A 15,893-nucleotide genomic window follows, 5' to 3' on the forward strand; every position below is an offset into this window, starting at 1 on the left:
CTCTATTGAACCCCACGCAGCTCGCTACCAAGACAAAGAAAATCTCCGAAAGGAACAACCCGCAACAGTGGGTCGTTCACCCTCCAAACACTATTTGTCGACTGCTTGCTATGTCCGTTGATCCACGTGCGGTGTTTACGAACCCCTGTTTTCCGCTGGGTCTACCCATACGATAGCGCAAGGCGCTCTCTGCTGCGAAATACTTCAAAGTAGGGTACTTTTTCCATTATCTCGGTCACGAGACGCCGATAGTTGCGTGGCCTTCGTTTCAATCGCGTGGCTTCTGCAGACCAGCCTCGACATTCACATGCAGCGAGGCTGCCTGTCGCCTCTGTCCGGCTGCAGGTCCCCGTACCAATTCCTGATGTTCTAGCGAAGGGGTGTGACCAAAGGCGGAACTGTGCCGAAGTCTGTCACAATCCGCTTATTTTGTCCTTGATGGGACCCTTTCACATGACTAGCCACCACCACACGGCTTAGAGCAGCCATGCCATGAACTCCGTGTAAGTCACTATCGTCTCCCTTGCAGATGTGCCAAGCTCACCCTCACCGTTTCCCATGATAATACTTTCAAACTGTTCATTACTTCTTTAGGGATAAGCCTAGGGAACCTGACTCCCATAACGCATATGCAATCGTGCCTAGCCGCTGGCTATTTTCAGGGTAAGAGGGACGTGCAACGAGCTGACGACGCCCTCACCCTATCGGATGAATGTGACCGATGATTATTGAAAGCAGCTAGCGTCTTCGCCTCGGGAAAAGCGGTCATGAAGCGTGAACAAGTCAAGATGCCATCCACAAGAAGTATTACGTGAGCCATTTGGACAGCGGCGTTCCATACGCCACCCATCTGCAATGTGTAAGCCAAAAAAGCCATAGGGAATCCTCCGGGTAGAACGGGGATTTTACATCCATGAAGATTGGGTATGCCTTTTTTTCTTGCAGATTCTTTGGCCACGAACCAGGTTACGCCCAGCGCCATTGCTCGCCTAACTTACAGGCTTGTGCAGGAACCATTGGCGGCATGCTACCCAAGAGTTGCATGCTCAATCGCCCTTGTCTGAAGGTGAGATATCGGCATGAACTCTCAGATGACTTATGGTCGCAATACCATTGCCTGGTTTGTCTATTCGTCTTGGGCTATGGGTCTACGCGAATACGGGGACTAGATAATGAAGCATATCCTCGATAAGCTTTCAAGTAGCTGAATTGCTAGGGCCCTATCACGAACTATGACATGTGGATCTGGCACGAGCTTGACGGGCATGGGATAACATGCCGAGCCGCAGGCTGAGTGATACTCGGTCACGCTATTGGATACAATCGGCCATTCGGACTTGATATAGGGAGATCCGACTTCTGTAGCGCCTAATTCAAAAGCTGCATACCCTACATTACCACAGTTCGTGGCAGAAGCACGGTTCTAGGCGAAGGGGCAACGAATCGATATACCGCGTGGCCACGCAATTGCCCGTCCGGAATAGGCAATGCAACCGAGCCGCATTGTCAGCGTCTGCCTGCAGCGGTTCCCCACGGACCCAATGCGGCTGAGCCGTTTGAACGTCGTCGAGACGCTTACTATGCCCCTAGGGTATAACGAAGGGTGGTGGAGCCTCAGTGCCCAATATGCAGCGGCGCTCCTCTTTACTACAGTTCATCACTAACAAGGGTTTATCGTATACATACTAACTAGTAGCTTGCCAAGCTTCTAAACAGGATCGACTAGATGAATACGACAGCACCTTGGCTACTAGCCCTGACCCCGACCAAGCTTATCTCCCAAAATCGGGTCCGTTTTGTCTCCCGCATTCCGCATCCTGCATCCCGCCTCCACGATTTCGCTTACCTGGCGAATCCCATGTAAAACAGGAAGCGGTGCGGCCCATGGGGGGAATAATGTTACCCTATGGAAATCGCCCTATCTCTATTATCATGTCAACACGTAAGTTGCTGCACCCGCTGTATGCGCTTGAAAAAGTCCCTTGCTCGGAGATGTTGCCAAGCTTGCATTATTCCCGCCTGGCCTTTCGACTCGAATCGCCTATACCGAACTACATGAGCACCAGACCGTGACAGCTTCTCGGTACGAGGAAAGAGCAAAGAAACCTGCCCTCGTCGTGACAAACTGCGCTTCATCTCCGAGGCCACGCAAAGGGCCACGCAGGGCGCAGCTGAAGGCGGCCGCAGGAAGAGCTCCCCTATCAGCTCGCTGCAACGCGAGTCGTGCGCCAATACTTGTCGCTCTCCTCCATCACGGTTTTTCCCTCGGCCTCGAGTGGGCCGATGACTTCGACGTCCTTCTGGGGGCATCCCTTCAAGAAATCCTTCGTGTGCCAGTCCACTACATATGCAGTCAGCGTCTGACAACATGGGACGAGGTTGGCTGTGCCTTATGTAAAACTCGGTGTGCGGTCGGCGGCCCGAGACCCAGCAATTCTGCTGTGTCTCGGCTTGGCATCTGAAAATCCTTTGACTCGCTTGAGTCCTGACCTATCCGATATCTCGTGGCGAATTGCGCAAATGCATGGAACATTTGGACACGGAACCCAGATATCATGTAAGATCCCCACATGTGACAGGCACTGCAGCCTCGAATCCATCGGGGAAATCTTTGACCAACTCAACAGTGATGAATAATTTTCAAAGTGACAGGTGTTGACTCACTTGTGAAGTTTTCCTTGTTGCCGGGCCCCGTCAGCTCGTAGAGCTGATCGTTCGTTCCCGCAAACACAATCCGCCCAATGTGCGCCCACTGAGCTTGCCAATCAGCATATATCATGTACTTTGTGTTCTCCACAAGTCGTCCTCTATTCCCTCGATGTCCCCACAGACGACTAGGCAAAGAAGTCCTCGAGACCCGGCTCCATTCCTACGGCCGAAGACCCTATGACAAGATGACAAGGAGGGAAGCATGAGGAAGCTTACGTAGATGGTCGCGGTGCACATGCCGCACGGCTCCCAGGTGCTGAAGAGGGTGCACCGCCAGAGGAACTCCTTGGTGTAGTGGGAGTAGGCCAGGCGGGCGAGCGAGCTCTCGGCGTGGTTGACCTGGTCGATGGACTGGTGCGTCAGCAGCACCGTCTCGTTGTCGGGCCCCACGAGCGCCGCGGCGAAGGGCCGCTTGCCGAAGGTCACGGCCCGCCGCTGCACCGCCAGCGTCGCCTCGATGCCCGCCGTCACCTGTGCCGGCGTCATCGGCTTCCGCTCCGGGAATAGGTGCGGCAGTAGGGATGCGGCCGTGCCGGACTCGGTGGTGGCCGACATGGTTGGCTTTCGTGTATGGAGAGCAAATTGGTAGGTTTCTAGGGTGAAGTGGTTGCGGGGATTGACTAAATCATATCAATCGCCTTTTCGATGGATGAAACGTCCATGGACTTGACTTAAAAAGACCGTCGCTTCTTATTCCCGTGATGCGATAGTACGCTCGCGGGTATCTTTCATAGGAAGCCGGCGATCGCCTCTGATAAGAAGGACCCCACACCAGGCCAATTCCGTAGAGGCGTGATGTCAATACCTCCGCCTAAGATGGGTTCAAAGACACTGCAGTGCGATTTAGCTGTGCACCGTCGTTGCACAGTATACGCAATTGCTGTTACGAATACCGCTAACGCTTTCAGATAAGCCCACCAAGATGGAGTACTACCCGCTTTCAAATTGTAAGCAATCAAGTGACAATCTACTTCCATCTCCCCCTCTTTTAACCCAGTAGTTTGAGGGCTCAATTATACATGAATAGGACGCCTGTGGTCTGCTTTAAGCTCCCCAATGCCGGTGTATTTGTGTTGAAATTGATAGCCGGTAGAAACGCCCATGCGCCCGCCAATGCTTCGTTGAGTCATAAGACAACTATACAGTAACTATTCAACGGCTTCGCCGTGTTCCCATGGATGGGCTCCGCGACCTCCCATCTAGGCCAGATCCCCGTGGGTTTCCCACTCCTTCCTCCTCAGCGTTCAACTCGACATAATTTTGCCTCTGTAAACTCCCATTTGACTACATCTTCAGCTATTATGATACAGCAACGACCTCACCAAACTGGTATAAATGGGCCCCCTCGGCTTCCTAGTCCTCGATGGCACTTTCGTCCGGAAGAACTGCCTTAGGAGCATTCATCTGAAGTTGGATATTCGCCCGTGCCTTCTCCTGGGCCTCAATGAAACGATCCCATCCCGCTGGATCTTTGTCGCGCAACCTTTTCAGTATTTCATCCTTGTTCTCTTGGAAAGTGACCAGGGCTCCCTTCTCTTCTACCTTCTTCCGGATGTCCTCAGCTTCTGAACCAAGGTCGTCTAGCAAATGCTCGATGTGCTTTTTCTGGTCCGGGTCATTTGCGATCTCGGGATCTGACAGCAAGTTGTAGTGTGCAGGAATGAAACCACGCCGGAATTTGTGTCCAACACGGAGCGCGCGACCCTCCTCTTCGGCAAGTTGCTTTGATGTATGCGACATGATCGAGTTCGAACGTGAGCGAGAGGATGATCGTAACTCGGTTTCAAGCTCTTCTGTATCAGTGAACACCGGCTCTGCTTCAGCAGAGGAGAACGAGCTGCCACGTTGCGGTAGAGCTGGTGGTCCATAGTGCGGTGTCATGACCTGTGTCTGCTCTTGGCGGGTCTCGGGAAATTCGTCCTCAAACCGACCAATAATACCTTGCAGAGTTTGGTCAAGGAACAAAAGACGATCTGCACTCGCGTTAGATGAGCCTCAAGATGCGCTTCCAAAGTACTTACTGTAGTTGTTCATGTCCACACTTGATTTGGCCTTGGCCTGAGCCAGAGCTGGCTGAAGTCGTACCCGGATCTTACGGGCACTGGCCAGGAGATGTTTGGACATGTTCTTCGCTTTACCGGCGGGCACCTTAGCACCGGGTGCACTGGTACCCGTCTCAAGCTCCTTGATGAACTCGCCGGAGTTCCGTCTCGAGTTCTCGTCCAGGTTGTTCAGACAGCAAGTGAGAGCCTTGACAACACCGGTTCCACCGATCACATAGTCCTCATCGGGAGCAGGATCAGTTTCTTCGTTACTGGAATAAACAACTGGCAAGTCTTCCTCATACCCAACAAGGTGCCGTAGCACATCAGGGTATTTCACTTGCCCAGGAGCTTGTTCGTTAGCAACATTCTCCCTAAGGTCAGGCGCCATACGCATGTTGCGGAGACAATAGGCCAGGACTTGATTAGCAAGAGCCTTAACAAGTTCCGAGGATTCAACACTTGGTGTATCAATGTCGATCTTGACGAGAGTCTCAGAAACTCGCGCTGCTGCAAGGAGCGAAGCATAAAGAGCGCATGCTTCTTCTTGTGTATCCTCGGACTTCGCATCTGCTAGGCTGACAAGCTCGGGGTTTTCAAGAAGGTTGATGTGCGCGAGTGTGCTGACTTCGGGTAGAACTTCTGCAACGGCAATGGCTTGCTCCGATGTCATCGCCACATCCGCCAAATGGAGGCGTTTTAGGGCGTGAAGCTTTGGCAGATATCTAATTCGACATGTCAGCGATCTTGTACAAAATGGGCAGGGTTCGTTGGACTTACCTTCGCAGCAGTCCGATGGCACTGGGCTGCGACTCGCAAAGCTCATGATTATGTGATAGGTCGATGAACTTGAAGTTAGTGAGCTGGGCCAGCTTGGGCAAGAGCTTGCACAAGGAGCCAGGTGTAAGGTTGCTATTTGCCAAGCTCACGGCCCAGAAATTACTATTGCTCTCATCTATCGCCTCAGCGATGGCTTGCAAATGGTCTCTGAGATCGTTGCCGCCGAGGTCTAGACCCTGGCACTTGCCACCGCGAAGGTACCTGGCAACGTGTTCGACACCTTGGGCATCGAGATCGTTGTGCGCGAGCCCCAACCGTGATATGCCAGACTTGAGGCATCCGTCCAGCACAACGCCGAGCTGGGCAGCCTTGATTCCTGTGTCACCAAGGTTGAGTAGTTCTAACTCAGGACCAGCAAGCCGTTCGCCGAGTGCTTTGCAAAGCAGCAGAGACGGATCGATCTGGGTGATAGGGGTCTGCCCATTATGATGGAGAAATTGATGCGTCAAGGGCGTCTTGACCGGTTCGGCAGGGGCAGGAAACGGGATGCTTGATAGATCAAGACATTTCAGAGAACGGCACATGTGAATGAACAGACAAATGTGCTTCCACCCCTCAATTCCCAGCTTGTTGTTCTTGAGCACCAACCTCTCGACAACGCCGCCCTGATGGCAAAGATCTGCAGGCTTCGTGACAGATCGGCGGTGCCGCAATTTCTGCTTCTTTGAAGCAAGAAGACCGGCTAGGACAACGCGGACACCTTCGTCCGTGAGGCCACAATCCTCCAGGATCACCTCCTTCACTGGCACAACAGCAAAGAAATCTCCGAGAGTGACCAGATCCGGGAGAGACATGAAGTACCCAGTCAGGTCGATCTTCTCCACGAGACCGCCAGGACAGACATCGGTCGCCTTGGGGAGCTGAGAGGTGATCTTGGTCAGGATATCGGTCTCTCGTAACTGGCAACATCTCCGATAGATCCGTCCGGGGTTTGTCGTTGGGGCAAATTTGCTCGGCCTCGGAATCTGGGGTATCACGGCCTCGTCAGCCGATGAGTCGCTGTCGAGATGGATCTCCATAGGAATCGCCCCCTTTTCCAGAGCTTCTTTTCGCTTCTGCTCCTTCTTTGCCTTGCGTTCCGCCTCACTCTTCTTTTTCTTCTCCTTCTTACGAGTTGTCTCCTTTTCCGGTTTCTGCTCGGTAGTCGTCACTGCAATGCCGTCCTTTGCTTGGCCGTTGGTCCCTTTCACCGCGCCGTTCCCCTCTTTCGGTGGCTCCTTTGGCAGTTGCTCGCCCGTAGCCTTGACCTCGCCGGCCTTTTCCTTTTCTTCCTCCACGGCTTTGGGCCTCTTCAATGCTTCCCCTTCGCCTTTCTCGGCAATCTTACGCTTCTGCGTTTTCTCCTCGTCCTTGTTGTCTCCTGTTTCCGAGTCGGAATACTTGGGCATTGGGGCGATTTCGACGTCCACACAAAAGGCTACGCGACGCAGCTTGGCTTGGTTCAGCTCGTTCAACCGAGGTCGCTCCCTCTGCTTGTCGACGTTCAAGACCCGTCGCTCAACCAGACCGTGGTTGTTCCTTCCGGGTAGCGATCCGCTGGAAGATGATTTCCGTCGAAAGACTTGAAAGAAGCCAGGCTGTCCACCCCTTGGTGGCGCTGGTACGTATGGGCCATCGCCAGATTGTCTTGCTGCATGCGGAAGCACGGCGTTCTTGTTCGGCGTGATCTTAGGGAGTGGCGAGACATCGTCACCATCGATGTTGTCGGAGGCCGCAGCTGGCGGAGCATGTGGCGCGCCGCTTGGAGACGAGGAAAAGGTGCCGGATATCTTGGAGAACCACGACCCCCTTCGCTGAGGGGGTGTGCCGTTCGGTCCAGGAGACTTCTTGTCTTCTATGGAGTTACTTCTCGTGACACCTTGCCGAGGGGGAATCGGCTTGGATGTGGGTGGCGTCGAGGCGAGGGGCGGTGAGGGCGGTGGTGATAGCGGAGCTGTCTTGCCGTTTACCTTGCTAGGCGTTGCGGTATCGAGCGGCTGGCTTGTCGCTGAGGAGTCTTGGGTCCCAGGGGTTGTCGAGCTCGGTTTTGTGGTGCCATGCTTGCCCAGCTTGTCTGTTCAAAGGGTTTCAGTTAGTTTCAGCGATGATAGAGTTAAGCCTTGTACAAAAGCCGGGGTTGGCGTGACATGAGACGATGCAAGAAGGACCGTAGGTTGAGAAACAAGAAAAAAGGTCCGACAACGTACCCTTCCCATGGTTCATCCAGCTCACATCTATAACTGGCTCCATGCTGGACCTGTGCCGACTATCGGCGACGTAGAGAACAAGGACGGCGCAAACTGTGGGCAAGGGCGAGGTCGAGGTCGAGGTCGAGGTATCACGTTGAGCGGAGTGGAGCTTGGGGGAGATGCGCTGAGCTGAGCGCCCCGGCAAGCAGATGAACAATGGCGAGTCCGGCGCGAGAAGGCGACGATGGTTTCGCAGCAAGGAAGAGAGTACTGCGGAATGTCGAGGAAGTCGAGATCTCTCGCCGCTCTCTCTCTTAGCAGTCGATTAGGTTAGATTAAGTTGGACCATGCCATCCCCCCGATTATCAATACTACTGTGTCGTGGTCTGTACCGTACCGTACGCCGCTGGCTGGCTGACTGGCTGGCTGGGAGGTCTAGATCCTGAGCTTTTGATGTGGGGTTGGGGCCAGAGGTCATGGGCACAACCGGCTACGACTGATAGCGGTGGCGGGCCATGTCTAATGAGTAGTAGCTGCAGCGAGTCAAAATCAAGGTTGGGGTATGGGATTAGGAACAAAGTAGGCGACGCCTGCACATGTGATGTGTGTATGTGTGAGTGCGACAGGAGAGGGAGGGAGAGAAATGAGCTGCCGTATGCAATCCCGTTTCCTCGACCGAGAGCGAGTCTGCACAATATCAACCAAAGCTAATGATGACCGAGTACCTAGGTACCGTACGGGGACTGATGGGAATGCCGTCCGCTGTGGACGATGCAGTGCAATGCAACGCTGCTGCTAGCCCCCCCGAATGCGCCGAATGAGATGTGTAGCCCCATTTCGATGATCGAATGCTGGGGGGGATAGGCGGTACCGTGCGGACAGCGCAGCAGTTCGGTCGGAACTTGCAGGCTGGCAGCAAGGGCAGGGTGCTGTTGGAATCCATTGAAGCGAAACCTCCTCCACCTTTCCGGGCCCAATTGGACCTGCAGTGAAGCAGCCGACGTCCAAAGTGCGCGGCTTTTCTGGAGCCCAGAAACACACCATCGACTGATCCCAGGTCCCATGCACGAGACCCTGGAAAACGACGTCAGTTCACGACCATATCCCAAAACGACGTTAGCGCTGAGGGGCCACCGGGGATCGCACAGTCCGACGGGCGGACAGTGTACTTGCCGATGGGCGTTTCTACGGCCGTGGACGGAACATGTCCAGAGGGTATCAAGTCTCTTAAAGAGTTTGTTGGGAGAGACTTTCGGGGGGTTGTGATCTTTAACAGTACAAGGAATAGCAATGACCAAGAAAGTTATATTCGAAGTAGGTACCTTGAGTGGCTCGACTCAATGCCATTGCAGAGGTTGGCTTGGTTGGGGCCTCCGAAGTGCCGTACCGCAAGAGATATGATCTCAAGTGCCGTCCTGGAAAACGAGAACCTTACAGTGCATTGTGTATTACCTATGAACTACTACACAAAAGGATACCTAGGCAATTAGGGGTCCTGTCCACTATTGACCCTTACGGGATATCGACGTCAGCGTATGCGAGATGCTGTATTCCGCCATTACATCGTTGCACATTGGCAAATTCGATTTTCACAACCAAAATCGTAGATATGATTGGAGAGCACTCAGCAAATGACGTTTGTCCATGAGACGTCGCGTGGCGCAAGAAGTCATTCACCCGAAAGGAGCAAAATGATATTTGCCGCCAGGAGAAGGCCAACCCTGCGCCAGATGAGCAATGTTCATTTTTGGCTACTTCAATTCCAGCCAGACTGCCAGCCCTGCCAGCAGTGCCGCAAGGGTGCAAAGCAAGACACATTTCCGACGGGAGCTTGGGGGCTGATATGTAGCACGCGATCACTGGCAAATTTCTTTTGCACAGCTTTGACAGGTCGTCCTACTGCACCTTGCTACCGGGCCCCGACAAATTCCCTTTGCCGCCCCGCCTCTTCCGACGTGGTGTTGCGTGATTAATCAGCCCAATGGCACGCAAACGAAACCCAGACGTTTCTCCGTGTCGTGATGAGACTACTCGGGTATCCTGAACCACGGAGCCCGAGAAGTCGCCGTTACCTCGATCCACGATAATCGCTTGTAGTTAAGGGCGAGTTGCAGATGGGCCAGGTGCATGGGTGTCATCCAGACCCAGGTACCTGCAAATTTCGGCAGTCCAAGTTGGTGAATGACACGGCAGTTTAGAGTTGCTGACATGCGGCTTTAACTTTAAAGATTGTCCACAGTAATAGAGCCCATGGTAATTGTCTGATAAGCACGCAAAGCAAGCTTCAGCCAAGATGAACCCGTACCATATTTCCTTGACCCAGCATACCACTGAACCTGGGAATCATCAACGCTTTAACGTTGATAGGGAACCTCGGAAACCCACCACGGCGAAGTGGCGCTGAACCTCGCCGTTGAAAGCTCCCAGGCTGCATACAAAGTGGCATGTTTTCCAGCAAACATGGACGTTTGTACTTTGACGCGGACAGAGCCGAACGGGCTGTCCGAAACAGAATCGCAGCACGTCTCGCCGGAAAGGGAAAACGGCCTGGACAGGCTGACGCCATTTCTGCATAAAGACACGCTCTGATTGGCTCGTCCAGATGCATGGATTAGCGAGTATAGGATAGGTGTCGGTTGGAATTGCATATTTTTGTGCGACGGGTGGACGTGGTCGGACGTGATTCCGTTTCTCTGACGCCGCTAGAATCGCAACAATATCCAGACTAGTTGCGCATCACCACATCCCGCGGTGGGACGGAGCTTACAGGCGGCTCTTCAAAGCCTCTGCAAGTTTGTTGGGTGACCCATGCAGTCCCGTGACCGCCAGGCGGAAACCCACATACATATGTAGCCCGTCAAATACTGGGTTCCCCCGAGCCGGATTTGAGCCGGCGACCCGCCCTAGGGCGAGTTGTAGCAAGGCTCCATACTTTGTCCCAATCATCGGAGGAGCCGTGACTGAGAAGTCACGTAGAAAGGGATCACAGCACAGGATGAGTGGCCAGGACAGGCTGGTCACATGGCGGATAATTTACCGTATACCGTCCCCAGCTTGGAGGTGACCACGGTAGCGTACGCATTCTCTGCTAAGGGATATGTTTGTATTCACAGATGAACGGCAAAGCCTCTGAGAAGATACGAGTTGCAAAGATGGGACCAGATGCACCTCATGTCACATCGCATCACGCAAGACTCATCAAGACCAGGAGATGCAGTAGTGGGTTGGTATCAAAGCAGCAAACAAATCAGAGCATTTCATGCAATTAACTCCTGAACTACCGGAAGACCGTCATAAAATCCGGAATGAAGTCGATCCCATTTTGGCATACCCAGCCTTTTCCCCTTACTCGGCCGCGCGGAGCTCGGCAATCTTGGCCTTGACTCTCTCCTCCTTCTCGGCCTTGGTCAGCTTCTTGGTCCTGTACTTCTTGGACTCGGCCTTCCACTCGTCCTTGCTCTTCTTGGGGCCCTCGCTCTCGACCTTCTTGAAGGGGTCCTCACGGATGGCGGCGTGGGCCTCGGTGTAGAGCTCCTCAAGGCCGTCGGCCTCAACGTCGTCATCGACGTACTTCTGGAACTGGGACTTGAAGCGCTCCTCATCGTCGTCAGCCAGAGTCTCCATGTACTCAGCGACGTGGCCACCGAAGATGTAGTTCTTCAGGGTCTCGGCGTCGAGCTCCTCAGTCTCCATGTCGAAACCGGGGAATCGGTTCTCGGAGTGGGGGATGAAGATGCCACCGTCAGAGGCACCCTTCATGGCACCAAAGACACGGGCACCGGTGGAGGTGCGGGCCAGACCGACATCGAGGAAGGCCTTGAAGGGGCGGCGCTCCTCACCGTCGACCTCGGCGGCCTCGGTCAGGGTGTACTCGCCATCAGCCTCCTCGACACCGGTGAAGGCCTCGTCGAGGCCGAGCTTCTTGAGGACACGGCGGGCGAGGAGCAGACCAGTGCAGTAGGCAGCGGCCCAGTTGGTGAGACCGTGCTCGATGCCGTAGGCGCGCAGCTCGTGCGAGTAGGCGGCGGCAAAGACCTTGTCACCGCTGATCTCGGAGGTCACGATCTGGGTGATGATGTCGCGGTTGGTGAAGCGGACGACCATGCGGTACTTGGGGGCATTGTACTTGTTCTTGGCCTGGGTGATGAGGCGCTTGCGGGCGTAGTAGTCGGTCTTGCCGGATCTTCTGCGCTTGTACTTGGTCTGGAAGCGACTGCAGGGCGGGCGAGGAGGTTAGTTTCCCATCACCTGCAGAGACCGTGGATGGCGGGGTGTTTGTCTGCACTCACCTGTAGTACGCGCTGCTCTTAACCAACTTGTTGAACGCCTGTCACGATAGACCTCGAGTCAGCAATTTGCGCTTCAGAATATTTTTCTGTCCTTCATCTTCCGAAGCATCTTGCATTGACTCTCAAACAAATCATGTGCAATGTGGCCATTTCTGGCATTGCCATGACGATGATCACGCGGTACTCACCATTGTGACTGGTTGGCTGATTGACGATGTTCAGCGGGTTGGGCGGTTGGTCGTGGGAGGTGGTGAAGTTGAATCGGATTCAGCAGATCGCGAATTTTCTTGTGGGCGAAATTCGCTAACTGGTGTGGATGCGATTCACCAGCCCACAAGCCCTGCCGTGTTAAGTGGTGGGGCACGAGCTTGTTGCTGTGCTGCTTCGCTGTGGGCTGCTTTGCTTTGCTGTGGCTTGGCAGCAGCTTGGGTGGGCGACGGCGGGCTGGCAGGGCTGGGCAGGCCGTGCGGACACCTGACTGAAGCTGGGTGGGTGACGAGTGACGAGATCTCCCCCCGCCAAAAGCTGGAAGGTCCGTGCTTTCCGTGACCGTGACCCAGCCTGCCAGCCTGCCAGCTTGGGTCTCCACAGTTCCGGCGGGCTCGTCTTCCCAGAAGCCGAGGCTCCTGTCCGGGTCAGGGAATCCGGGGTAAGTGGTCGAGTCGCTGCGGTTGCGGTGCGTGCAATCAGTCCAAGCTGGCATGCCTTCCGTTCATCTCATTACTCAAGTAATCAGCGAACCTTTGTTTCTGGGCGCCCATCCTGTCTTGCTTTGCATTAGAATAGGGATTTAGACGACGCAATGGCTGCAGGTGCACAGCCCAAGGTCATCCTCTTCGACATTGGCGGAGTAGTTGTAAGTCTGCCCTTCATCCAATCGTCCATTGGCCTCCGGATGTGATACAGCTTCGTGATTGCTACTCGACACTGAAGCTGTACATCGGAAACCATACACCATGATCTTCATCTTTTGCTCATCCATACCAGGTCGTCTCCCCGTTCCAGGCCATCCTTGATTACGAGCTGAGCTTGGGCATCCCACCAGGATGGGTCAACTACTCCATATCCAAAACATCGCCCAACGGTTTCTGGCACAAGTTGGAAAGGGGCGACATTCCCATGGACGATGCTTATTTTGAGGGCTTCACTAGAGACCTACACGACCCTGTGAGATGGGAGGCATTCTACAAGATTCAACAAAGCAAGAATCCACAACTGCCCAAGGAGGTCCCGCCTCTACCCACGCTCGACGGCCGATGGCTGTTCAACGACATGATGACGGCTTCAAAGGCACCAGACCCGTGGATGTATCCTGCTTTGAAGAGCCTGAAGGAGAGCGGCAAGTATATCCTCGCGGCCGTCAGCAATACCGTAATATTCCCTCCCGGGCATCCCTTGTACGAGGAGGATTATTTCAGCGGTCCTGTGCGAGGCCTATTCGACGTGTTCGTCTCGTCTGCGCACGTGGGCTTGAGGAAGCCGGACCCGAAGATGTACGAGTTCACCTTGAAGGAGGTGGACAAATATGCCAAGACGCGAGCGACCGAGGCAAAGGGAACCTCGACGGACTGGCAAAGCGGCATTGCGCCCGCGGATGTCCTGTTCCTGGACGACATCGGCGAAAATCTCAAGGCCGCCAAGAAGCTGGGGCTGCGCACCATCAAGGTCAACCTGGGCAGGGCCTTCGAGGCTGTCGATGAATTGGAAAAGGCTACGGGTCTTAAACTGGCGGGTAACCACCCTAGAATACCCATCAAGCCCAGATACGGCGGCGCAAAGGCGAAGATATAGATGTCAATTTCCTGCACTACTACTGACCCGTCCACATGTGCAAAGAAACCTAAATGACTCTCTACGCAACGTAGTCCACTTGGAGCCTGTAGAGCATAAGTCAAGGGTTTGAGCGTAATAAGCGTTCGAACTACCAGTTGTCACCCCCTTCCGTGTCGGTTCTGAGACTGTCAGTATCAGTATCAGTATCATATTACAGTACCTGAGACAACTCTGATAAAACCTCACCGACCACCTTACACCGACCACGCCTTATGCCCTTGATTTTGGTGGGCTCTCATCTCGCATAAGGAAATAGCAACGGACATAAGATTGGCTATCGTCGCTTTACGGGGCTGCCCAAGGTTGATTGGATACTACCCCAGGAATTGGTCCGTGAGCCTCCTCCAGGGTTTTCCTCAGGGAATATGTTATCTTGAGGGGATTGCGTCCAACAGCGCGGCCACTGTGAATTTGCTCTTTTTAACTTACAACACGGTTGCACCGATTGCGTGGATTGCGACAGCTCAATTGGTGTGCTGCTACGCCACCTGCTATAATGCCTGAACGCAGAGCTTTAATCGCTGGGAGCGGCAGTTATAACCTACCCCGACCAGTCAGACGAGTCCAACGCTCGTACACAAAACGCCGAAAACGAGAGGTTTTGTTGTTTCTAGTCCACCACCGTATCTCAATGACGCGGAACATTTGGGGTCAATGGCCACTCAGGAAAGCCCCTTTGGCTGGGTTGAGTGACGACGATCTGTCCGAGGGCGTCCGTCGTCCCTCGCTTCAAGAAGCAGCTGACCACTTCAAAATCGCATCGTCTCAAACTATACACAGTTGGTGGAGGCTGAGGGACAAGATATTTGGGGAGGGCCTGCTTCCGGTAGCTGATGCACCCATAAAGACTGAAAAGACTGAGTAAGCACCCCGCCATTCCAGGCAGGCCATAGGTGCTGCTGTCAAGCCACTCCCAATATCGATCACATGACAAAGTTATCCAAGTGCTCTCGATCACATCCATCAGGTACTTGCCAAACTCTACTGCATCTGTGTTCAGTCCGGCACAGGCACGCAACAGGACTTCAAATACCCTTAGACCAGCAATGTACTCCCAGATTCAAACGGCGCAGCACGTCTACGACGTTCGGGCCCCGGACTACGAAAAATCATGGCATCCAGACTATACAACACGGCTCATGAAACTGGCCCCCCTCCATGAAGGCGATAAGGTCCTAGTCCCTTGCTGCGGCACGGGACTCGAGTCCTTCATGGCGGCTGAGGCGGTCGGGCCCCACGGTCTCGTGGTCGGCGTCGACGTCAGCGAGGGCATGCTCAAGGAAGCGCGGGCGCGACAGAGCCGGGAGGCGGCGCTTGCCCCGCGACTACGTTTCATTCACCACGACGCCGCGTCTCTGGGGACCTGCACCGAGCTGGGCGAGCTGGAGGGGAAATTTGACTTGTTGATCTGCAGCAACGCCTTCGTGCTGTTCCGCGACCCGGCCGGCGTCGTTCGGGGCTGGCGGGGGTGGGTGAGGGACGGAGGCCGGATGATCATCGACATCGTGCACGAGAAGAGCTTTGTCCCAGGGGTCGTGATCGAGAAGGTCATGGCGCAGCTGGGTGTGGCCTGGCCCTGGAATCGTGCGTGGGCTCGGGGTCGAGATTCGTTCAAGGAGATACTGGAGAGCGAGGGCATGCAGGTAGAGGTGATCGAGTTATTGAACACAAAGTCCGAGCAGCCGGTGCTATCATATGGTGTAGACGAAGCTGACGAGCAATTTGAATCCGTCGCCGAGTCAGGTTTCGCTTGCAATGTTCGATGGCAGGGCGATCAGAGGGAGAGAGCGAAGGACTTGTTCAGGAAAGAATGGGAAAGCATCGCGGTGGATGGCAAGGTGGAAGCGGTCAACGCATTATACGTCTATGTCGCTAGGAAAATATGATCAATCTTGGCGAGCCATAGGTGGTGATAGTCAACAGTCAGGCTGTCGCGATGAACGCCCGCCAAAAGTCTATTTGTTCAATACATATGAAGTCACTGCCACCTTATAGTACGCTGCTGGCATAAC

The 15,893-nt window shown here is 54.3% G+C and overlaps 5 protein-coding genes across 5 annotated transcripts; 2 read left to right on the forward strand and 3 right to left on the reverse strand.

The window, feature by feature from the left end:
* Window positions 1-2,201: 2,201 nt before the first annotated feature.
* JN550_011389 (uncharacterized protein) lies at window positions 2,202-3,264 on the reverse strand (the record flags this gene model as incomplete). The annotated part of the gene is made up of 3 exons (XM_049309749.1): window positions 2,202-2,341; window positions 2,665-2,752; window positions 2,926-3,264. The coding sequence occupies 3 exons, from the start codon at window positions 3,262-3,264 to the stop codon at window positions 2,202-2,204; spliced, it is 567 nt and encodes a 188-aa protein (XP_049166619.1).
* Window positions 3,265-4,062: 798 nt separating this feature from the next.
* Window positions 4,063-8,237, reverse strand: JN550_011390 (uncharacterized protein; the record flags this gene model as incomplete). Its single annotated transcript, XM_049309750.1, has 5 exons — window positions 4,063-4,682; window positions 4,731-5,476; window positions 5,532-7,644; window positions 7,778-8,072; window positions 8,157-8,237. 5 exons carry the CDS (start codon window positions 8,235-8,237, stop codon window positions 4,063-4,065), a joined length of 3,855 nt encoding a protein of 1,284 aa, XP_049166620.1.
* Window positions 8,238-11,104: 2,867 nt separating this feature from the next.
* Window positions 11,105-12,751, reverse strand: JN550_011391 (uncharacterized protein; the record flags this gene model as incomplete). The annotated part of the gene is made up of 2 exons (XM_049309751.1): window positions 11,105-11,972; window positions 12,237-12,751. 2 exons carry the CDS (start codon window positions 12,749-12,751, stop codon window positions 11,105-11,107), a joined length of 1,383 nt encoding a protein of 460 aa, XP_049166621.1.
* Window positions 12,752-12,850: 99 nt separating this feature from the next.
* On the forward strand, window positions 12,851-13,839 carry JN550_011392 (uncharacterized protein; the record flags this gene model as incomplete). Its single annotated transcript, XM_049309752.1, has 2 exons — window positions 12,851-12,904; window positions 13,036-13,839. The coding sequence occupies 2 exons, from the start codon at window positions 12,851-12,853 to the stop codon at window positions 13,837-13,839; spliced, it is 858 nt and encodes a 285-aa protein (XP_049166622.1).
* A 1,088-nt stretch (window positions 13,840-14,927) lies between these two features.
* On the forward strand, window positions 14,928-15,767 carry JN550_011393 (uncharacterized protein; the record flags this gene model as incomplete). Its single annotated transcript, XM_049309753.1, has 1 exon — window positions 14,928-15,767. The coding sequence occupies one exon, from the start codon at window positions 14,928-14,930 to the stop codon at window positions 15,765-15,767; it is 840 nt and encodes a 279-aa protein (XP_049166623.1).
* Between the last annotated feature and the right edge of the window lie 126 nt (window positions 15,768-15,893).

The sequence above is a fragment of the Neoarthrinium moseri genome, assembly GCF_022829205.1.
Source record: "Neoarthrinium moseri strain CBS 164.80 chromosome Unknown scaffold67_Wmoseri_CBS_16480, whole genome shotgun sequence".
Lineage (NCBI taxonomy): Eukaryota > Fungi > Ascomycota > Sordariomycetes > Amphisphaeriales > Apiosporaceae > Neoarthrinium > Neoarthrinium moseri.